General features: G+C 36.8%; 2 protein-coding genes across 5 annotated transcripts in view; both read right to left on the bottom strand.

The window, feature by feature from the left end:
- Positions 1-819: 819 nt before the first annotated feature.
- LOC136849707 (failed axon connections homolog) lies at positions 820-19,121 on the bottom strand. 4 transcript variants are annotated; one of them, XM_067123063.1, is made up of 7 exons: positions 19,036-19,121; positions 8,878-9,138; positions 4,868-5,000; positions 2,309-2,505; positions 1,841-2,040; positions 1,325-1,456; positions 820-1,003 (listed from the first exon to the last, which is right to left on the bottom strand). In XM_067123063.1, the coding sequence occupies exons 2-7, from the start codon at positions 9,030-9,032 to the stop codon at positions 897-899; spliced, it is 924 nt and encodes a 307-aa protein (XP_066979164.1). In that variant the 5' UTR covers positions 9,033-9,138; positions 19,036-19,121; the 3' UTR covers positions 820-896. The 4 variants fall into 4 exon arrangements, with proteins under 4 accessions (XP_066979164.1, XP_066979162.1, XP_066979165.1 ...); XM_067123061.1 differs by having other exon boundaries at positions 18,941-19,060; XM_067123064.1 differs by having other exon boundaries at positions 18,963-19,055.
- Positions 19,122-21,299: 2,178 nt separating this feature from the next.
- The window catches only part of LOC136849394 (angiotensin-converting enzyme-like), an 82,368-nt gene continuing 79,236 nt past the window's right edge, over positions 21,300-24,431 (bottom strand). The window contains exon 25 of the mRNA XM_067122746.1: positions 21,300-22,019. Within this exon, the coding sequence (XP_066978847.1) occupies positions 21,961-22,019 (59 nt within the window). The 3' untranslated portion in view covers positions 21,300-21,960. The remainder of the gene's footprint in view (positions 22,020-24,431) is intronic.

Here is a 24,431-nt window from a genome sequence, read left to right as displayed (position 1 = left end):
ATACGAAAAATCGAACTCCTGAACCCTCTGTTCTGTCAAAACACCCATAAACCGCAGTTACTTGGCGTGATTATTGCGTCCCAGTCCTGTACCACACAACAAAGTCAGTCAATACAATCTGCGGATCTTATATGCATGTCAATCTCTCGGTGAGCTTGCCCTGGGGTCAAGCAAGCAGGTGTTATTTTAAAATGACTGTTACAAATCTTTTATGAAGAACAACCTTGTTACAACTTTCTCTCTCTCTCTCTCTCTCTCTCTCTCTCTCTCTCTCTCTCTCTCTCATGACGCCATGTCCCCCTATTTTGAACCAGGTAGCCTGCGCATCGTCATGGGCCACACTAAAGCCGCCGAAGACACACGCGACACAAATCTGAACTGACCATGTTTGCAGATATGTCATCACCAAATTTGATACAAACATTATTTTTATTTGAAAATACTTCCGTGAAGTTAGATGTTATACCAGCAAAAATATCTGTATTCGTGATTTTAAGAAGAGAAGAATGGAGTGAAGAGAATTTAACATCAACAGTCTCGAATGTACAAGACAAATTTCATGAACATTAGGGTATGAGTCAAGGATCGTTCGAATTACTGCTCGGCAAATTTGAAGCTTCAGAGCACCCATTTCTAATGATGGAAATCGCTCGTGTGCGACGTGCGGCAAGGTTTAGCGAGGCGTCAAACCGCTCTGCTCGCACAGTGTGGCCACCCACACAAATCTTGTTAACTTTCTTAAGTTTCATAATTAGCAGCAAAGCGCACAACTTAGGTCTAGAGACGGCAGTTACCGAAAGGGCTATAGAAAGAAAAAAATTGCCATTTTAGAATTTACAAATCTTTATTGAAATATTACAATATTACTTATTCAAGAATTGGTCTTCGAGGGCTCCTTAATCGATTTCGTCATTAATGAAGTGTTGGGATAAGCAGTCGTCCCAATCTGGCCAGAAGAGCTCCTTCATACGAGTCACGTAGGCACCAAGGTTCGGGTAATCATCTGCAAGTGAGGAAAATACCTTCACGTGAATGACATACGCATGCGAGCTTTAATGTTTAATGTACAATATACAGATATATATATATATATATATATATATATATATATATATATATATATATATATATATATATATATATATATATATATATATATATATATATATATATATATATATATATATATATTTTAAAATGTATTATATATATACATACATATATATAGACGTTAAATAGGTTCAGAAAACCTAAGTTTGTTTCCAAAAGAAAATATTTCACAGATTGTAATTACATACATACACCAGAACGCATAAATACGCACACAAAACCATCACTTGTTTCAGCAAAGTCCCATAACGTGATCCGGGATAATTGTATTTGATCTGGACTAACCATCCGAAGAGCGAGCAGTCAACTTCACACGGTTCGTCTCCCATGAGGAAGGGTTTATTCCCTGAAAAATGGAACATTTCACATTACGTGGTTCAATTACGTCTCGTTAAACTTCTATGCCTGAATATTTACTACGTTCAGATGTGAAACATTATGCACCCCAAGACTAGATATTTCAGTGCAAGGTCTCTGTTTCAGTGTCTGTAGGCCTACGTACGTGGAAATATCCCTTAAGCAATCAAGGAAAGATGAACGTAAGTCTTTGTATTATGTGAACACGAATAAACGCGTTTACAGACTGATATTGAAAGTAATGCAATCATTTAAGCCTTTTGGCCTCATAAAACCGCTGATCACCAATGCCAAGGGGAGAGAGAGAGAGAGAGAGAGAGAGAGAGAGAGAGAGAGAGAGAGAGAGAGAGAGAGAGAATATCAGTCAAGTTACCTAAATAGTTCGAGAGAGCTCTGAAGTTTCTTCTGGGGAAAGACTCGATTTCTGGGTGGGCATGCCTTCCAATACCCTGTGCCATCATTAACTCCTGCTTCCAGCTCATCCTCATCGCGGCCGACCAGGAGAGCAAGTAACGACATAGCCCAATGTCCATTAAGCCTAACTGATGTCCATCTCGTATCCATCGCCTGTGCCTGCGTTGATAGGAAAATGGACAAATCTGTATAAGCAGAACTTTGGATCAGAAAAATACGGCTGAGATTTACTGACTTGGAAATGTCTTACTTGAGAAAGAGAGGAAGATTTTCTTTTCAATCGTGATATGTCAGGCTGAATATATTTCTTAGATGTACAAAGGTTATAAGAAAGTGCTAGCAAAATTACCGTATCATTCATTTTACGATGATTTTAAAATCCACCTCTAATAGTAATTTAATAATATATCATCCGCAACTTTCATACCTCGCTAGATGCTCTTCCACCATGACAGCAAACAACCAGGCCACGGCCTTTTGCTCATCATTCAGATGACTTGAGAAGTCCTTATTGAAGTGACTTCCCAGGAAGTCCATGATTACTTGAGAGTCCTCCATGGATTGTCCGTTTATGGTGATCCACGGGCTCTTGCCCGTAGGACCTAGGGGCTCGGTGATGTCCATCTGAAATTAGAAGCCAAAAGTCACAGTACCTAAGAAAGTCTCTTAAAATGGAAATTCTCTTTACATGTATTGTACCTGGAAATTTCTAGAATTAAAACTCAAAGCTATTTTTAAATGTTACATGTATTATACCTGGAAAGTCCACCTGTAATTACAACTCAAAACTCTTATTCTTAAAACGGAAGGTCTTGCACATATATTGTACCTGGAAATTCCAAATGGAATTACAATCAACACTGTTTCTAAAATGGACGATCTTTTTCCACGTATTATACCTGGAAATTACAACTGGAATTAACTTGTGACTACTCCTGAAATGGAAGATCTTTTACAAGCATTATACTGGAAAGTCACCTGGAATTATAAGCAAAAACATTCTTAAAATGGAAGGTCTTTCTATATTGATCACTTTTCGGAAATCCATCCACAATAAAGTCGAACAATTTTCTGAAAATAGAATGTTTCTCTGTATCATAACTGGAAAGTTCTCATGGGATTGGAAATCAAAATGATGCTTAAAAGGTAGAGTCATCACACATATCATACCTAAAATAAAGGATCGACTGTAATATTCCTGCAGTCATATCTAATTGTGGGACTATATTAATTGCAGTAACGATTATATTGGATTATAGATTAATTCATTTTCTAACTCAGGGGTCACCGAACTATGGCCCATGGTCTGGAGCCGGCCGGCCAGATCAGTTCATAAGGCCCGCCGCCGCACTCTGCCACAAATGAGCTAATATATAATTAATTATATGGAAATAACATAAATTGCAAATAAATTTACTATGTAGAAAAATTTAAATAAGCATAAGTAAAAATGTCCAGATTTTTCCAATCTGATTTTTGCATCTGACAGTAGTGTTTTAGGAAAATCTGTGGAATAAAAAATTCGGCGACTTTTTGCAACTTTGGATATCAGAGCGCCTGCAATCCTCTCGGCTGGATGTGCAGCAATTCCAAATCAAATAATGGTGATATATTAAAAATTAAACCCCAGTTTGTGAGATTTGGATATGTACGCCTTCTTTGATAACTTATTGGTAAATAAATATGTAGGTTGTCTTTATTTTATGTGTATTTGGTATTTCCTTCTTGGTAAATATACATGTTAGTTGTCCTTATTTTTTATGTATTTTGTGCATTGGTAAATATATACATTGGTTGTATTCTTTTTGGTATTTGATGTTTTGTGTATAGGTAAATATATATGTCGTCTTTATTTTTTGTGTATTTTGTATTTTCTGTATAGGTAAATATGTGTTTGTTGTCTTCATTTTTTAAGTAGTTTGTTTTTTGTGTATTGGTAAACAAATATATTGGTTGTTTTCATTTTTGTGTATTTTGTATTTTGTGTATTGGTAAATAAACATGTTTGTTGCCTTTATTTTTTGTGTATTTTGTATTTTCTGTGTAGGTAAATATATGTTGTTGTCTTTAATTTTTATGTATTTTGTGTATTGGTAGACAAATATATTGGTTGTTTTCATTTTTGTGTATTTTGTATTTTGTGTATTGGTAAATAAACATGTTGGCTGTCTATTTTTTGTGTATTTTGTATTTTGTGTATTGGTAAATAAATATGTTGGTTGTCTTTATATTTTGTTTATTTTGTATTTTGTGTATTGGTATGCTAAGTAAACATGGAGGTTCTCTTTATTTTTTGTGTATTTTGTATTTCATGTATTGGCAAATAAATATGTTGGTTGTCTTTATTTTTTGTATTCATTGTGTTGTATTGAAGAAAATAGTTATGCGGCCTGCGCTGGTCATTCTCGCAGTTATCTGGCCCGCTGTGAAAAAAGTTTGGTGACCCGTGGTCTAACTGAGTAAGAGCAAAGATCCCAGTATATACAGTAGCTATGTTTACAATGAATTTTGGTGGTAAAAGAATATCAGTTACAGGGATTCAAAAGACATTTCTCTCTCTCTCTCTCTCTCTCTCTCTCTCTCTCTCTCTCTCTCTCTCTCTCTCTCACATGCGGGCACGCACAAAGTATGACATTAATGTCTTTATGGTGATCAGTTAGTCTTTAACTGATATTCATCTCTCCCTCTCTCTCTCTCTCTCTCTCTCTCTCTCTCTCTCACACACACACACACACACACACACACACATACACAAACAAAATATGACATCAGTCTGTCTTTATGGTGATCATTTAGTCTCTGATATTCAATTTTCTCTCTCTCTCTCTCTCTCTCAGAAAGTATGACATTAGTCACCCCTCCTCTCTCTCTCTCTCGCTCAAACGCACACACAATGTATGACATCAGTCTGTATTTCCTCCCTCTGTCTCTCCCTCTCTCTCACACACACGCAAAGAACATCTGTCTAACCAAAGGCGTGACGCACCTTATGCTCAATATTAGCCATCCTGAGGTAGGTCGCTAGCTTCATGACGTAGGGCGACGCGCTGGGGATGTACAGGCCTCGTCCTATGCCGTGGAGAATGACGACGTCTCGGCCTGCGTTGGCCCATTCTAGTCTTTGGGATGAAGAACCAGATCAAGTTTCAATTGTACTAATAATCACTACTTACGTTGTTTCCTTTAGAATAAATAATACTTGTGAACAAGCATTGTTCACATTAATAATGGTCACAATAAATTCTCAGGAATAAAACTAGATTTTTGCTACTAAAATTAAAACACGTTATACTTGACGCTCATGTTCAGAATAATGAATCCTGAAAGATAACTTGGGAACAATGAATATAATAGTAGTATAATAGAAACATGTTAAATTCTGTGGATACTCGCTGACATTGCTTTTCTCTGGTCTCCATTAATCAGGCTTTTTCTAATGTCAGTTATACCGTAAATCTTAGACAACGGAAATAGGACTAAAACCAGCTAGTGGTCAAAAATATTTTTTCCTCGGTTGTTTCAACAGCCGGTATCCTACCAACCGTACTGCTGTTATTACATAAAACAGAATATTAATCCTCTACTCTTATTACTATCATTACTATGACAGTCATCACAGTTCAGTACCAACAGTATCATAGAAGCAGTTCCACATTTCATTGGTACCAAATGCACGGGACCGTGGCTAAATGCAAAGGAGCTGGCCGCACGCAGATCGTTTATTAATATAAATTTTTGGCTAAACAAAACAGAAAAGGGTGTGTATAATGCAGTACAGGAGAGATAATCTGAGAAATTTACGCAGTTAATGAGAAATCTGCCGTCTTTCGTATATGATTTGACGTTCATCCCAAGGGTTCTGGTGTTAAACATGGCGGGAACTCAGAAGGCCCCTTGGGGATGGAAAGCAAAAATATGGACAAATGACGGTAAATTTTTCTTCATTATGCCAATTTCTCAAATGATCTCACCCGTACAGCAGTATACGGGTAGCCAAAAAAATGACATCGATAAACGATATCTTTTTAAATTTGTGACTACATGCGTAGTCATAAACTTTAAAATTTGTCAAAATTAGAAAAATATATCTTGCTAATTATTAACAGGGACCTTTATTTTAGAGCATATTCTACCTAAAGTACCATAAAAATGTGTTATACTTGTTTCCAAACTTTAATTCTGCGCCGGAAGAAATGTGATGCTCTACGGTTTATTCAGTGACTCTGCCACGTCTAACATCAACCTGCACAGTTAGGAAAGAAAGTGAGTTCTGGTGCATACCACTGATTCAGTGTCATCTTGAATGTTGCAAAAAGGGGATAAGGCAGTCGGCGTCTCAATAGTTACAGCCCTCTACCTTTTTTGGTGAGTTTTAATTTTGATGACTACAAATGGAATCATTGGGCAAATGTAGGTAGCTTAGCTACCAGTTATATTTCCTAAGATTTAATAGTAGAGATCACTATTAGCTTTTCTTTCTGTGCAAGTTTCATAATATACTTCTCTTATGAATGCATAAAGTCATGTGTAATAAAAATGTGGTAAATGTAAAATTTTAGGAAAGCTGTTTTTTCAAATGCATAAAAATTATATAAATGCAGAACCAGGCGTTATTTTTCAGCTTTATTATGGTGTATTCACCTACATTGTTTCAAATTAAATTTACAGGTCAACAACATGAATAGCAGAACGTTTTATGGCCCGAGAATCACTTCTCATATTGAGAGATGCTATTGATGGTATTGAGGACAGAGGGCGATGTTGAAATTTCCAAATGGCCATGACAGGCCCACCAGCTATAGTGGTGATGGCAGCGATGTGGAGCAACTGGATGATTAGTCTCCAGAGCACAATAAAATGTTGCCACAGGAAATTGTTGGGGTGGCTGATGTTACATACGACAACTTTGAAGAAGAGACTATTTCGGATCCAACTGACAAGAAAAGAAATTTACCAGTATGGAAACATGCCCATATTACCCCTCTACCAGACCTCACTCAAGATGTAATGAAAGATGCAAAACATCTGCTTTTAGGAAAATGCTCAGAACTTGCAGGAGCATCTGAATGGATGGTTTTTGATAAGGTGTTCAGCAATATGCTAACGCATTTGGTATATGAGACAAATAGGTATGCCAAAAGAGACAAAAATGTGCCAGGATTTCAGGTAACAAATGAAGAATAGTACAGTTTTCTGGGCCCTTTGCTTCTTTCTGTTTATAATTTACAGACAAGTGAAAGAGACAAACAATTGGAGCTGAGCACCTGATTTATCTTGCCCAGCATTTTCACAAACTATGAGTCGAAATCGATTTCAGGAGATAAAACAAGTTATTCGTCTGGCAGATAATAAAGCTCTTGAATCAAACAAAATGGCTGAAGTTAGTCCCTTCTGTGCAACTCTTAACAAATCTTGACTCTAGTTTGGAGTACTTCACGAGCATCTAACCATTGATGAGTCCATGGTACCCTATTCTGGAAGGCACTCATATAGGCAGTACATCAGAGGGAAGCCAATAAGATTTGGGCACAAATGCTGGGTTATCGCCAGTTCATGTGGAATGCCTTATAAGGTTAGCATTTTTGAAGGAAGAAATGAAAATTACTGCAAAGATAGCCCCCGTGGAGCATCTGTTGTAATGGACTGTCTAAAAATTCGTGAAAATCCTGGTTCTTACCATATATTTTTTTATAGTTTTTACACATTCTATGATCTAATGTCAAACCTGAAATAGCTTGGACACAGAGCCACTGGAACAGTTAGAAAAAATCGCCTGAAAGGATGCTCAGTCCAAAGTGTTGCCGAAATGAAGAAAAACAGCAGGAGGTCATATGATTACAGATCTGATGGAGTTGTAGAAATGTTGAGACGGAATGATAATTCTGTAGTTACACCATGCAATAATGCTTGTGGAAAAGATCCAGTAAAACGAGTAAATCGCTATGAGATGAAGAAAGGGCATGTAGTGGTTGCACCTAATATTGTTGAAAATTACATTAATGGAATGGGAGGGGTGGATCTAATGGATAGACCATTATCTGACTGTATATAGACCAAGGATTCAAGGAAAAAATGGTATTGGACTTTAATTTTGAATGCACTAAACATTGCAGTTGTATATAGTTGGGGAATATATGGTTATGCACCAATAGTCATATAAAGCAAAAGGAGTTTCGAAAAAGCTCAGTTATGGTGATGCTTGCGAAGTCAAGTCCAAGGCAAAGAATGGGATCACGGCCAGGTAAGTGGTTTTTTGTACCGGCGGATATTAGAAGGCATTGTGCTTACCCCATATAAAAATGGGAAAAAAGCACGTTAAAACGAAGAAGAAGAGGATATTAGAACATACAATGTAAACCACTATCCAGAGCCAGAGAAGTGTTCTGTTCTGTAAGAAAAACTGCAGGATTCAATGCAAAAAGGGTGAGAAATCATTACCTTTGAAAGTATGTTTTCAAAAGTATCACAAGAAATAGTTTTTTCTTGTACAGAAGTATCCCATGTAAATCAATATTTTACATATGTTTTTCATTTATTGAGTAACATGTAATGACAAAATAGTAAGCATCGTCATAACGAACAATTGGATTTAATCGTAAAAATGATTATTGTCAACAAAGTACAGAATTATAAAGTATGTAATTTTCACTTATTAACCAATTTTGTTGTACAGCATTAAAAAAGATTTATTTTCTAACAGACTAATTACTGAAGAGTTGTGATAATGTTCTGCAGCTAATACCTCAGTGCAAGGAAATATAATTTAAAATAATACAGTAGAACAGAAATAACACCCCAAGAACCCAATGACTACATACGTAGTCATGCAAATTTTATGAGGTTGCAGTCAATATTACTTGATGAAACTACGTATATATCTTAATTAGGCCAAAAACAGTCAAATATCAATGAACAAAGCAATTTGGAAGATATATAGAGAGGTTGGGTTTGCTGGGGTAACATTTACCTATTGCTAAACGAATCCAGTGAACTCACCTCCTCTGCCTGCGTCTGATGAGGTCCAGGATCATGGCGGCAACCGCAATGACTATCGCTCCCGTCTGGAACTTGCCCTCTGTCGACAACCGCTCCACCCAACGGGAAATGTTCCTTTTGGACTGATTCGAGGCTACTTGAGCTACGCCTATCATGGTGCTGCTTTTTTTTTATGTAAACTGGACTTCTTAAATTATTGTCATTTTGGAAGTCCTACTGTATTTCTGTTATGCTTAAACGATTTTGTTCTCAAATATTTACCTGTATGCCATAATAGAAGATTGTATATTATATTATATATATATATATATATATATATATATATATATATATATATATATATATATATATATATATATATATATATATATATATATATATATATATATATATATATATATATATATATATATATTATAATTTACAAGAAGTCGCTGCACAGCCAACCCTTAGTTTGCCCTTAGTTTACCGAAAGTAGAATTGTCGCTGCATAGCTGATCCCCGTTGACCTAGATATCAACACACTAAAAGTTATCAACATTTTGATCTGTCACCTTCCTTTACCTGGAACAGATATTTAGATGGCACAGTCGAAAAGGGCAAAGATAAGAGGCTGAGTGCCACTCCCTTAAGCAGCTTAGCCCAACTAAGCTGCTTAAAGCAACCATTCTAAAGGCAGATTGAGCTGGCTGAATTGTCTTTCCACAGGATACCTGGGGAAATATAAGCAGATGGTCGGAATACCTGGAAAATGACACATCTTCAGCCCTGTCACCACATAGGCCCGACATTGGGGCCCCTGCCCTTGGCGGTTGCCTTAAAAGGAGCTTGGACAGGAGAGATCTTTGCAGTTAGCCAGAGCAGTCGTATGCGTGTGAGAGGTGCTGAGAGGCCCTTCCCCCCCTACCCCCGTGTCCACACCCGACTCCAGACTCGACTCCGATTCTACAGTCATTCTCGGAATGGACCGTCCAAGTGATTAGTGCACTGTGCCATTCATGTGATTGTCCCTTGTCAGTATTCGTCTGAGACCCGCTTCCCCTAAGGTAAAGTACGAGTGAAGACCTTTTAGTCACGATAGTTTGCAATTAGAAGTGTTTATTGAGTGCCAGTATTCCGCTTTGTCCTCGTGCCATTTTATCCAGTGCCATTGCCAATGCTCTGTGTTCCAGTGTAAAGTGTCCATTCATTCCTCGAGTCCTTGGCACCATCAGTGCAGCCTCGAGTCATTGTGTGTGTTATATTTTCCTTTACTGGCGTGTAATGTTTAACTCTATTGCAGAGGGACTTTGCTGTGGACTCATCTTGGACTGTGCCTTGCCATCATTCAAGACTCCAGTAGGAAGATCTTCAGGCGTTGCAAGCCACTTAATAATTCATTTAACCATTTTCCTTTTGATTCTTTTCTGTAAATATAATTATTTAATTTAACCAGAGTGTTTACGTAACATTCCCTCATGAAGTAGAGCTCTAAGCCCATTGAATCAGCCCCATTTTTCTTTTTCTTTTTATGATTTCCCTTAACGTAAAGTCAGATTTCCAAGGCCAAATTAAAGAAAGATCCGTTGCCGGCCTGTAAAGCATCTTACAAATTTAGAAATCCAGGAAATATATATATATATATATATATATATATATATATATATATATATATATATATATATATATATATATATATATATATATATATATATATATATATATATATATTCTGGTATCATAACAAAAAGGTCAGCAGATCTAATAATGAATCATTGAAGTAAGATTAAATGTTAACTGAAAGGAAATTGTAATAATGACAACCTCACAGAATGAAAACATTACATTCGTACCTGAACAGTATTCAAATGAACGGCAGTAATATGGACCACCTCATCTCTAGCCCCTGTCTGTTTTCTGCTTACCTAACTGATCACTTCCGTGATTTTATATATAATATATATTTTTATGGTTTTCCACGCCGCAGTATCGCTTATTTCCTTAGTGATTTAAAAAATATCATGAGAGAGTTAGGGGATAGGTAGACCGACAGAGTAAAGAGTGAGAGGATATATTTAAGGAATGGCACAGACCTTTCGTCGATGGTAGTGCGTTTATATGTCTCCTGAGAGTTCACACCTGTGGATGAATGCTGTTTACGCTCACTAAATCTCACATTCCACTTACCACCTACTGCGTTTTCAATTACTGGCGAGACTTTTTCCCTTAATCTGCAGATCAGCGGTGACACCATAGCCTGAAGCTAGGCCCTAGGATGCCCCTCTGTCTTAAAAGGACTGGGCATCCCAAGCACAGCAGTCAGTCCGTTCTAGTCACCAGATACGTTGCCCGAGTGACAGTCTCGGTCACGAGTGGACACTCAACTTTCCACTCACACTTGGGAGAATCCTGACCCTTGAGCCAGACAACTCATCAGAGAGCTCAGATCTACCTCAGCCAAGAACCTTTCATCTAGCATTACAAGGAAGGAAAGCACAGTATGTCTGGGATGAGGAATGGTTATGCCAGTGTTCTTTATCTTTGACTCAATATCTTTCTTGAACTTAACAACTCAATTCAGTCCCTTTATCTTTGACTTCCCAAACAGTGTCAGTATCAGTGCCAGTGTATGTCCCCTGAAGACAGTGCATAGAGTAACGCATTTCCCTTGCCAGAAGTGAAGTAGAGTAGCATATCCCTCCAACTTGTGTGCTAATCAATTATATGAGAGATAGTAAATTGCTAGGAGTTTCATGTGGAATCCTTTCACTTCCAGGAGTGTTGTCAGTGACGTTTATCAAGTTGACCCTTTCCTGAATCCAAGATTTGGTAGAGGAGTTCGCCCGAAACATGGGCTAATATAATTACCTAGCCGATTGGCTTTAATGGTGCCTTGCACATGGTCCATTTATGTAAACTCTTTATTTAATTGATGTGCTTAATTCACCCTTCAGTTGATTGCTTGATGTACATTATTTTACATGTTTAATTTAAGTGAGGCCTATCCATAATTCCCACTTTTAATTTACCATCTTGTGTGTAAAATAAATTAGTATCAAGAATTAGTGTCACACTTTGGCGACCTTTCCAACTTTTATTTGATCTTTTGTTCAAACTCTTCATAGTTTTTCGAGGTTTCTTCACAAGACTGTACCATAGCCTGGAGCTGGGCCCCAAGCATGCCCTTACGTCTTAAAAGGACTGGGCATCCCAAGCACGGCAGTCAGTCCGTTCTAGTCACCAGAAACACTGCCCGAGTGACAGTCAGTCTCTGCCACGAGCAGAAACTCAACTTTCCATTCACACTTGAGAGAATCCTAACCCTTGAGCCAGACACCTCATCAGAGAGCTCAGAATAACCTCGACGAACCTTTCATCAAGCATTACAAGGAAGCAAATCATGGTATGTCTGGGATATATATATATATATATATATATATATATATATATATATATATATATATATATATATATATATATATATATACATACATACATACATACATACATACATACATACATACACACACACACACACACATATATATATATATATATATATATATATATATATATATATATATATATATATATATATATATATATATATATATGTTATGGTTCTCAAGTGCTGAGTTTACTTTACCTTTGTTACACTGAACCTTGTGCAGGAACCTCGAAAAACGGGAGTGTAAACAAAAGATAAAATAAAAGTTGGAAATGTTGCCAAGGTGAGGCTAATTCTTAACAATAATTTATTTTACACAGAAGATGGTAAATTAAAAATGGGAATTATGGATAAACTTTGCTTAAATGAAACATGTTAGGTAAGCAGAAAGCAGAAAGGGGGTATAGACGTGGTGGTCCAGACTACTGCCATGTTCATTTGTACAACGTTCAGGTACGAACATAATGTTTCCATTCAGTGAGGTTGTCGTTATTGCAATTTCTTTTCAGTTAACATTTAATTTTACTTTAATGATTCATTATCAGATTTGTTGACCTTTTATGTTATGATACCAGATCACCGGTAGAGTAAATTAACTGAAGAGAAAAAAAGCTTAAATGACATTTTACAAGATCAAGCTGCAAACCTAGCTGAGGCAATTAATGCATGCTGTAGTCTGCTCAAACACCTTTAACACTTTTCAGCCCTGCCTCAGCTGAAACGAGAGTAACTGCTACTCCAGGTACCCACTGATAATTAGGAAGTCGACTATTCTTACTGAGAAAGTTTTTAAAAAGCCTAATATTGTCTGCATGGTAGTGTGAAAAGATTCTTGATAATGGTATCAGTGAAAAGATGGATAATATTTTACAGAATTGCAAATGAAGGATGAGAAAGACCAAACACTAATTATTTTGGAAAACACGGTCGTAGCTCTCGAGATGGAGAAGGAGACTTTGCACCGAGATCTACAGCAAAGGGAAAACAGCAGAACGGAAATGCAAGCCAGAAAAAACAAGCTAAATGAGGACTTGGCAAGAATTCGAGAAGAGAATGTAAGGAAGCAGAATCACGTTGAAAGTCTGAAGAGGAAAACGAGCATAAGAACTTGATGATCAGCGGTTTAGAAGACAAGTTACAACTCCTTGCTACTGAGAAACAGATGGCCCATGAAAATTTGGAGCAGCTCGACCGATGTAAAATAGAAATTGTTAACAAAAAGGAGGAGCTGGAAAGGCTCAAAGAACAGAACTTGAAGAGGGATAGAGAGATCCTCCGATTGGAAAAAGAGTGCACCCAGAAACAAAACGAGGTCATCGGTTTGTTAAAAGAATCTAAAATTGTTGTAGCAGAAAAATCGAAGGCTAATGGAAAGCTGCATGAAATGATGAGGAAGAAGTTCAACTGGAATTCGAACCAGCCGAGGCGAAGGAGGAATTAGAGATGATGGAGTTTGAAAAGATGGAGGCAACGTTGGAACTCGAAAGACTCCAAGAAGAGACCTTGGCCAAGGATACGAAGATCAGATCCTTGGAAACGAAAGTCAAAATTCTTAAAGGAGAAAAGACAAGTGAAGAAATGAAGGGTCATAATCTGAGACGCAAGGAAAAGGAAGTGTCCAGAAGAGAGAAGAATATGATCAAAATGGTGCCGCAAGAACAACCTATATCAGAAAGGAAAGCTGAAAAGAAAAAGGCTTTGGATAAAACTCGATGTATGAGGAAGCCCCAGATCAACTGCAAAGTCCTCTACCGACGAATGAACTGCATGGAGGAAGAACTTCGCCAAATCAAGGCATTGCAACAACCTTCAACTGGCACCAAGAGACACCCAAAAGACCCGACTAAAACTCCATCAAATAAGAAGCCCCTAAATAGAAAGGAAGTGCATCAGAAAATGAGGCTGGAATCTGCAGCGAGACTACGAACACTGGAGCGAGAATCTGAAATGGTTCGGAAGCTCTACAAGATAAACGCAGTCTCGTGAATGGTGCCTAAAGAAGATTCTTCTTTTTTGATGAAAACTGGTAGTTTACTTGCAGAAGAAAGAAGCCAGGATATCTCTGATGATGGGAGCAGGAATGAGCTGTGTGATGGAAATCAGTCCTGGATATGGCTGTGGAAGCATCTCTGCGCGATGGAGACACTACAGCGGCTGGTGGGACTGGCGGCGAGTGCCCTAAGACAATTGTTGTGCATCCCCTTACCTGCCACGTGATACCCTTGGGAATGGGGTATCAATGCCCAATCACATATGAGTGGAAGGCAACCACTGGCGCGGCGTAAGAACCCGTAAGTTTCATGCCTACTTCATATGTGAACTGGGTTATGCATTGCACATTGGATCCCATTCTTGCATATACTGCAGTGGCAACCTCTGGCGTGGTGTAAAAACACGTAAGTTTCATGCCTTTTATATATGCAAAATATGGGTTATGCAATGCATATTGGATCAAATTCTTGCATATACTCTTGTGGCAACCTCTGGCGTGGCGTAAAAAGCCGTAAGTTCAAGCCTTTTATATACGCAAAATGTTTGATCCCAGTGTGACAGGAGCACTCAGACATCGAAGGGCACCGTCAGAAGTCGCTGTATTTAGAAATCGTGCGATTTGGAGATTGGAAGCTTCATGTCCATAGCGAAGGATGATTGGATTGCGGATTTCATCAAGGAATTAGACGTTTCCAACAGCGACCAGAATGATCTGGAAGCATTACAAGGGTCATAAGACTAAGGTTTTCATCTATATATATATATATATATATATATATATATATATATATATATATATATATATATATATATATATATATTTGTCAAGGATATATATCCCTCCCTCCTGTAGATTTCTGTGCATCATTTAATTTTGTAATGATCTGCTATTCATTTGACGGTAAAGTTGGGGAAAGCGGCTGGCGACGGGGAGACAAGCATAGTTTGAACTGCGTTAGGGCTGTTAGTACCAGTGTAGAGCAGTGTAGGGAACACCCCCCATCGCCTGATTCTGGGAAATAATAGACACTCCCTTTTTCACACCCATCACGCGATGGGGGAGCATCTAGGTATGGGGAAGGTCAAATAGGCTTATTAGCCTAATGGCCAGATAGGACTTTTAACCTGTAAGTACTTAGTCTTAAGGCCCTTTTTTCCTCTGCTTTTTGCTGGCGTATGACTCCTTGCAGGACGGACCGGCCTACCCATCGAAAACAAGATTCCTCCCTGGCTTTAGCGAGAGAGAAACTCCAGTGCCCTCGTCAGGAACGCACGTGCTGGCTCCATCTTTCCCTCACACTGGTGGGACGATCTTCGACGGACAACCACAACGATCGTTCGGGCGCCCACAATGGTCATACAAGGTTCGTACGTTGCAAGTAGTCAATAGTCAGCCCTTTTCCCTTCTACTTAAAAACCCCTAAAATTTCCCATTTCTTTAAACTTTAACTCCTTCCTCCACAAACCAATCCTTCTTTGTTAAGAGTCCTGCCCAGCCTCCCATATCTTGCCATTAATGTGCCTTGAATTTCAGTAAAGATCCCGTGCTAAGTATCCAATTATCCCTCCCCCAGTGCAATTTAAGGGCAATTTAGGCTAAGAAATACAAGTGTTAATTTTCTCTTTGTGCGAGTGCGTGTGCTTGTGTTAAAAGCCCAATCCATTACGATTTCCATACTGTGCTTACGTGATCTCCTTATAATTATCTGCTGGGCTACGTTGTGGTTAATATTTAATTGTGTAAAGTATCCTCATTTATAGGGGGGATTCCATTTCCTTCTGTGTGCCTCTGTTGTCAATCCGGGAACTCTCTTTCAGGAGAAACAAGCTGCCCTATCGCACTCCGTGCCCCATTATTTAGCCTGCCACCCGACAATCCTGAATATTCCTGGTCGCAGTCGATATCAAGTCCGTTGTGGCCTGAAAATGTTTATATGAATTATTTTCCCATCCGGGAGTTCCATCATTTGCATCATCTAACTGAGACTATTTCGTGTAATCGGGGCATGACTAACTATTATTATTATCATTGGACTGATTGTATCGAAATTGGGTCCCCTTATTACTCAGCTTGTGTGTTGCCAATCATTACATTATTGTTCCATGTATCCATTTAATGAGTCTGCCCATCAGTTATCATGTTGCTTTGTTGTCTCCTTGTTTCCTTGCTAAATCTATGTAAATAAACTCCTGTAAATTGTAAAAGAATTTTAATTTCCAAATGGTGACCTTTTCATTCACTTGTAATCCAGGGAAAATCTGAGGTAAGTTTTCAAATAACTTTTCCTTTTGTTCATAAGCTGGGCTTTCTTGGTTTCGTGGCAGCATCAATATAAACCTTGTTTCAATTTCTCCCCAACCAAGACGTTCCAGTTCATGACAATATACATATACATATATATATGTATGTATGTATGTGTATGTATATATATATATATATATATATATATATATATATATATATATATATATATATATATATATATATATATATATATATATATATGAAATTTTTATCACACCTTGATTTATATACATTCATGAAGCTACAAATGTCGCTTAATATCCAATTCACGCTACTTCGGGAATATCCCCGATGGTGAATTACCACCGAAGGGTCTCGAGCCCGGTTTGACCGTTGAATAGAGTCGCTGGAAGTTACCGTGTCGAGGGATCAAGACCCGTCGGTTCCGATCCATTTACCACTATAAAAATTCCCCTCGGTGATAATTCCCCATCGGGGATATTCCCGAAGTTGCGAATTGGATAATAAGCGACATTTGTAGCTTCATGAATATATATATATATATATATATATATATATATATATATATATATATATATATATATATATATATATATATATATATATTATATATATATATATATATATATATATATATATATATATATATATATATATATATATATATATATATATATATATATATATGTATATGTATATATATGAATTGGCTAATTTATATTTAAGATTGAGATAATACTTAGAAAGTGAAAATATATTGGTCAATTAATACTTAAAATCTGAACTAATATTTATAAACAGAAAATATATTAGTCGATTTACACTAAAACCTAAGTTAATACTTATAAAAGTAAAAATATATGGGCCAATTTATACTTGAGAATGAACTAATACTTATAAAGTAAAAATATATTGATCAATTTACATTAAACTCTGAGCTAATACTAATAAGGAGAATATATGTTGGTCAATTTGCACTTGAAACCGAGTTAATACTTATAAACTGTAAATATATTGACCAAATTATACTGAAATATGAGCTAATGCTTATAAAATGGAAATGTATTGCCCAATTTACTTTAAAAACTAAACTAATAACTATAAAGTGATAATATGTTGATCGATTTACACTAAAATCTGAGCTAATACTTTTAAACATATTATCCACTTTATGCTAAAACCAGAGTTAAATAGCCTACTTATGAAATGCAATTGTATCGTCAATTTAAAACCTGTGTAAATTAGGGACGCACAGATTACTTTCTTTAATTGATAAATTTGAGTTGGCAAGACTTACAAATAAAAAAATATATAAGTATTGTTATTGAAATAATAATAATTAGTGTTTCTAAAACTTTTCCATGTCAAAGGTCACTAGTGTCGACAGTACTCCTGCCACTAATAAAGTCCAGCAGGAACAGAGGACGCAAAATAGCAAATTAATGAGTCACGACCTTGATGCGAGTCGAATAAAGTGACTTATTATTTTTAGCATTTAAATTACTAACATTGCATAATTACTACTCATTCACGGATAAATTTTTTTCGTATTAAATTTAAAATAATAATTAAACAATATGGAATAAGTACCAGACTTTATAACAATATTAAACAAAAATGTTAGAGTTACTTTATTGTCATATCTGGCAATTATCGCAGGCACGTAAGACTGAGCTGGCAGATGTACGATGTCAAGGGCAGCAGAACTTAAACTACCATTATCTTTCTTATCTCTTCGGTTATCATTGCTTGGTGCTAACTGCTAAACTTCAGCCTGCAGCAATTTATTACTAATCTGTTAAATCTGACCAGAGTAACATAAATCCAACGATTTTTACAAATTAAAACGACAAACTTGGCATCATGGTTACATAACGTTCATGAAGGTATAAAATACGAGAAACGTTTCACGCGTTTCTATTCCTAGACTTCTAGGAAAGTGAGGTGATGACATTCATACATTGCGTGGACGATGTCGAAATGGTTTATAGCCAAAATTTTCAATAAATAACAGCAACACTCCTTATATTTGCTATTTAACGCGGGGACTCGCTCCTCTTAATTCTTATACCTCCCCTACATACCAACCTATCCTTGTAAAATGCCCAAACATTTATGAAGCCACGAATTACATCGCTTTACATTCATTAATTCCTTCCCTTGCCAATGATTACGATGCTTTTATTAATGTTCCAACACTATGGCTTCACACAAAATACTTTCACTTTAAAGATACCGACTAGGGATGTCAGTAGACATTCCAATTGAGCGCCACATTTGTGACTACAACTGTTCACTCCGGAATTGCCTTGTCATTTTCTAACACAGTTGCTGTGATATTAGTCTTTAATTTGTTGCGTGAGTCATCGAAGAATTACCGGTTTATGTATGAATATTCACTCTTTGGCAGTTCAGTAGAATATTCCAGCTTAAAATCGCACGAATACGGGTATAGGAGCAGCACCACACTCACTGCAGTCACTATCGTTAGAGCTTATCACACGAGAGAGGATGACGGCTATCTTCACGCTAAGAACACTTCCCGAGCATCAGTTGCCTTTAGATATTTTCTTATTCTTTTTATTTTGTAGAAGTTAAAGCAAATCTTCATTAATAGATCATAAATGGTCGTGTGTGAAAGGTCAATGTTTGTTTAGCTCGTTCGAAATTTTTTTTTTTTTTTTGTATTTCCTGTTCCTTGATTATGGTGCCAAGGAAAATACCAGTTTTTATGACACCAGGTAACAATAGTCAGTGATTAACGCATTTACTGTTACTCAATTTTAACTGCTAAGAATACCGTAGAAGGTTGAGTTGGTCTGTTGCTATCCGTAATAAAGGTAATCGGATTTAATCTCTGGAATCTGATAAGAAACCAGATTACATACTTGCCTTAGTGTAACTGATCCGAAATGTTATTCATGCAAAGGAAAAATTGGGAAAGTATTAAAAACTAAAGTTAAAAACAAAAATCATCCATCCATTTCGAGGTGATATTTCAGTAAAGTCAGCTTTATTATAAATAGTCTAGTAATGAATGAGTAAACCAATTAATTAGGCATAAATATAATGACCTCCAAGAAATATTAGTCCTAGATAACGACGCCTGAACGTTGTTGGGGGTCACTGTCTTGGAAAGATCCAGAAATATGAAATACCTAACACGGCTAATTCAACAAACGTGCCAGAAGTTAACGGCAAGATCAGATGTAAGAAATTTAATGAAACTCAAGTTTTTCGTCTGATAATGAGTAATGCAAATCACCTGCCGAAGTCCAAAGACGTGAATTTGCATTTACGAATGATACCTATAGTATTTTAAACGATATGCATCTCCGTAGTGGGTAGAGCCATCAGTGTATCTCACGCGGTGCAATGCAGGCGTCACTTACGGTTCTTTGCAGCTTCCCCTCGGTCACTAGCCTCAACCCCTTCGTTATTTTTACTGTACCTCCGTTCATATTCTCTTTACTCCATCTTGCTCTCCAGATTCTCCTAACAATTGTTTCATAGCGCAACCGTTCTCAGCTAGCACTCTGCTGGCCCAGCGTTCGATTCTCCGACCGGCCAATGAAGAATTAAAGGAATTTATTTCTGGTGAAAGAAATTCATTTCTCGCTATAATGTGGTTCGGATTCCACAATAAGCTGTAGGTCCCGTTGCTAGGTAACCAATTGGTTCTTAGCCACATAAAATAAACCTAATCCTTCTGGCCAGCCCTAGGAGAGCTGTTAATCAGCTCAGTGGTCCGGTTAAACTAAGGTATACTTAACTTTCCTCTTGTTACACCTTTCAAACCTTTTTAAAAACTCTCAATTTCCCTTTCAGCGCTGAATGACTTCTTAGGTCCCAGCGCTTGGCCTTAGGCTCAAATTTTATATAACATTCCACTCCAAATGAGTTGCATGTAGTTCGAGAAACACAATAATGAAGAGGTCTGAGTCGTGGATACAGTGACCTAGACCGCTAACATTCATACTTTAAGCTTTCTTAGAGTTAAACATCTCCATAATTTGCACCATACATTAATTTTAGCTTAGACTCTGTTAGCTTGAGATTTTTAATTGCTCGACTATTGTGGGTAGCTGTCAGGAGGGCAAACGGTATGCATTAGGTGTATTTTTCAAATTTCTTTTAAAATAAATTTAGGTAAGATACAGATGAGCTTGTGGTTTTTAACAGCCGATTGAACGATAAGTACTGCGTGCAGAGACAGCCTCTCCGATAACAACACGAGATAACAGTGATAACACACCACAGGAAAATAATAGCTCAGAGCATCTATTTTAACATTATATTTCAACAAAATAACATAACAATGGAAAACTAAATGTATGAAACATAAAATTAACATAATGCATAATTGCTTAAATACCTAACAACGAGATAAATAAGTATGACGGGTTAGTACAAATAAATATCAATAAATACCAGAGTTATTCTTATAAATATCCTGAAACGAATGCCCAGGAATAAAGCCATGTTGAACATTTCAAATGCTCGGTCCTTTCCATTACTCGTTCACATACGCACACCTGCGCATATATATATATATATATATATATATATATATATATATATATATATATATATATATATACATATATATATATATTATATATGTATATATATATATATATTGTATATATATATATATATATATATATATATATATATATATATATATACTGTATATATATATATACATATATATATACATACAGTATATACAGACTGGCTGTAGGTCCTGCATCCAGGCTCGTATTTTATCACCTGTGGAGATGTCTCATACACAAGCGAGGTGTTAATGTGATAATAATCACACATATATATATGTGTGTGCGCGTATGTGCCTGTTTGTTTGTGCGTGACCATACTGTGAAATAAACACATTTGCAAAAACCCATGCTGTATGAATCTGTGTTCGTACAAACTATTCTATATTTTAATGAGGAGAGAGAACCAACTTGTTATTTCTTTTTCTGGTCATAGTAATGATGACTTCTGGTTGTCCTTGATGACTATGGGAGTTGTAACGCCAAAGTAAACAATTAAATGAGTCATTTCAAAACACTTAACAATTACATAATATGATCCAACCTATCGGATGCCATTTCTTGTACGTGAAAGAGACAAGGTATAGAGTACTTGAGTCTGAATATTAGAATACTTGAATCTAAGTAATAGAATACTTCAATCCAAGTATTAGAATACCTGATTAAGTTATAAATTGCTTAGAGATAAGTGACTGAAGACTTGAATCCCTTTAGTAGTTCACTAATATCCAGGGAATAGAGTACTTACTTCTAAGTAACAGAATACTTGCACCCAAATTAAAGCGACATGGTTTTCTATCTTCCTTTTAGAAATGTTTCTCTTTATTTCTTTGTAGAACATTTTATTTTCTGCACGAACTGCGCGTCGGTGTAGGCTTCTGGTACAGACAATACTCTCCGTCTGAAATTAAAAAAATAATAATTAGTTTTCTTTTTTTTTGTAATTATTTCAAATTTCTTTTTATACATAATTCATGATCAGTTGGAGACATTAGAAAGACAGTATGTCGGTGACAGTGTGACTGACACTGTTTTACACGAAAAATGAATTTGAATGATAAAGACCTGATTACTAAGACCATATGGTCAAGACCACTTAAGGCTTCTGGAATTGATTATTCATACCTAATGTATTCTAAAGACCACCTGAGACTTACCAAATAGAGTGCCTATTCACTGAGATATTTCGGTAATGAATTTTGTAAACCTACAGTAATATTCAAGATAACTCTATTACATTATTATAAATTTGAGATGGTCAAAATATTATTGCCTTTGAAGCTGTTCCTCATTGGGCTGGTGGGTTCCGTTCTCTGCTGGCCCCGCGTTCGAATCTCAGACCGGCCAATGAAGAATAAGAGGAATTTATTTCTGGTGACAGAAATTCATTTCTTGCTATAATAAGCTGTAGGTCCCGTTGCTAGGTAACCAACTGGTTCTTAGCCACGTAAAATAAATCTAATCCTTCGGGCCAGCCCTAGGAGAGCTGTTAATGAGCTCAGTGGTCTGGTTAAACGAAGGTATACTTAATGCCTTTAAAGAATTACTGAAGCAACTTTATCACTCGTCGTGCTCAGATAACCTTATCAGCTGGTGAATCTCGAAACTGTCCCCACTGATTTGTAAAAAGAGGGACGGGGAGATGAGGTTACTCTTTTGGGGCTGAACAAGGAGAGAGTACAGTGTATGGCTCGCAACTTCACTTTTTGATAAAACGCATGTAAACGGGTAGGTCTTATTTTGTTGAACCGCCCCTCAAGCAGGTAACTGATAATTGCTTAAGATGCAGAGGAGCTATTCAGATACCATGGTTATCATATTTTTGACTGTTTGACTGGCTGGTTTATATCAAGTTGATGCCAAACGCCAAAGGTTATTGGCTGCGAAAATACATGCCAAAAGCAGATATAAAATATTGCAATAAGAAAATGCCTCTTACTGAACTTTAAATACACACACACTCTTGACAGGTGTCATATCACTAACTGTAATATGTTATCTGCTCATATCTAGCAACTCTGCCTTCCCCCCCCACCATCCCCATCCCTGGCTTGCTTAATTTAAACCAAAAACCAACCGGCCGCCGTACGGGGATAGTGCCGTCAGTGCACATCACGCGGTGCACTGTAGGCATTACTTAAGGTTCGTTGCAGCATCCCTTCGGCCCCTAGCTGCAACCCCTTTCATTTCTTTCACTGTGAGTCCGTTTATATTCTCTTCCTTCCATCTTACTTTCCATCCTCCTAACAATTGTTTCATAGTGCTAGTGCGAGGTTTTCCTTCTGTTATACCTTTCAAATCTATAGGCTCCAGCGCTTGGCCATTGGCCTAAATTTGATCATCCAAATTCCACCTTTAAAAACTTGTTTACTCTCAGTTTCCCTTTCAGCGATTAATGACCTCATAGATCCCAGCGCTTGGCCTTTAGCCTAAATTTTATATTCCAGTTGGTTCCTACCACCCGGCTTCTTTAGCGTAAAAAAAAAGTAGGGTTTCTCTAGCTTTAAAAAAGTAGGGCTTCTCTAGCTCAAAGAAAGGAGCGTTTCTCTAGCTTAAAGAAAAACTGGGGTTTCTCTAGCTTAAAAAAAGTGGGGGTTCTCTAGCTTAAAAAGTAGGGTTTCTCTAGCTTAAAAAAAGTAGGTTTTCTCTAGCTTAAAAAAGGAGGATTTCTTTAACTTAAAAAAAAGTGGGGTTTCTCTAGCTTAAAAAAAAAGTAGGATTTCTCTAGCTTAAAAAAAAACTGGGGTTTCTCTAGCTTAGAAAAGAGTAGGTTTTCTCTAGCCAAAAAAAAAAAAACTTGGGTTTCTCTAGCTTAGAAAAAAGTAGGGTTTCTCTAGCTTAAAAAAAGTAGGATTTCTCCAGCTTAAAAAAAAACTGGGGTTTCTCTAGCTTAAAAAAAGTAGGGTTTCAATAGCTTAAAAAACGGAGGTTTCTCTAGCTTAAAAAAGTAGGGTTCCTCCAGCTTAAAATGTAGGATTTCTCTAGCTTAAAAAGAAATGGGGTTTCTCTAGCTTAAAAAAAGAAGTAGGGTTTCTCTAGCTTAAAAAAGTAGGGTGTCTTCAGCTTAAAAAAAAAAGGATGATTTCTCTAGCTTAAAAAGAACTGGGGTTTCTCTAGCTTAAAAAAGTAGGGTTTCTCTAGCTTAAAAATAATTTGGTTTCTCCACCTTACAAAAAAGTAGGGTTCTCTAGCTTAAAAAAAAAAAGTAGGGTTTCTCTAGCTTAAAAAAAGTAGGGTTTCTCTAGCTTAAAAATAGTTTGGTTTCTCTAGCTTAAAAAAAGTAGGGTGTCTCTAGCTTAGAAAAAAGTAGGGT

This window comes from Macrobrachium rosenbergii, chromosome 21 (assembly GCF_040412425.1).
Source record: "Macrobrachium rosenbergii isolate ZJJX-2024 chromosome 21, ASM4041242v1, whole genome shotgun sequence".
Lineage (NCBI taxonomy): Eukaryota > Metazoa > Arthropoda > Malacostraca > Decapoda > Palaemonidae > Macrobrachium > Macrobrachium rosenbergii.
Note: the sequence above shows the minus strand (reverse complement) of the source record. Positions and strands in the feature narration are given on the sequence as shown.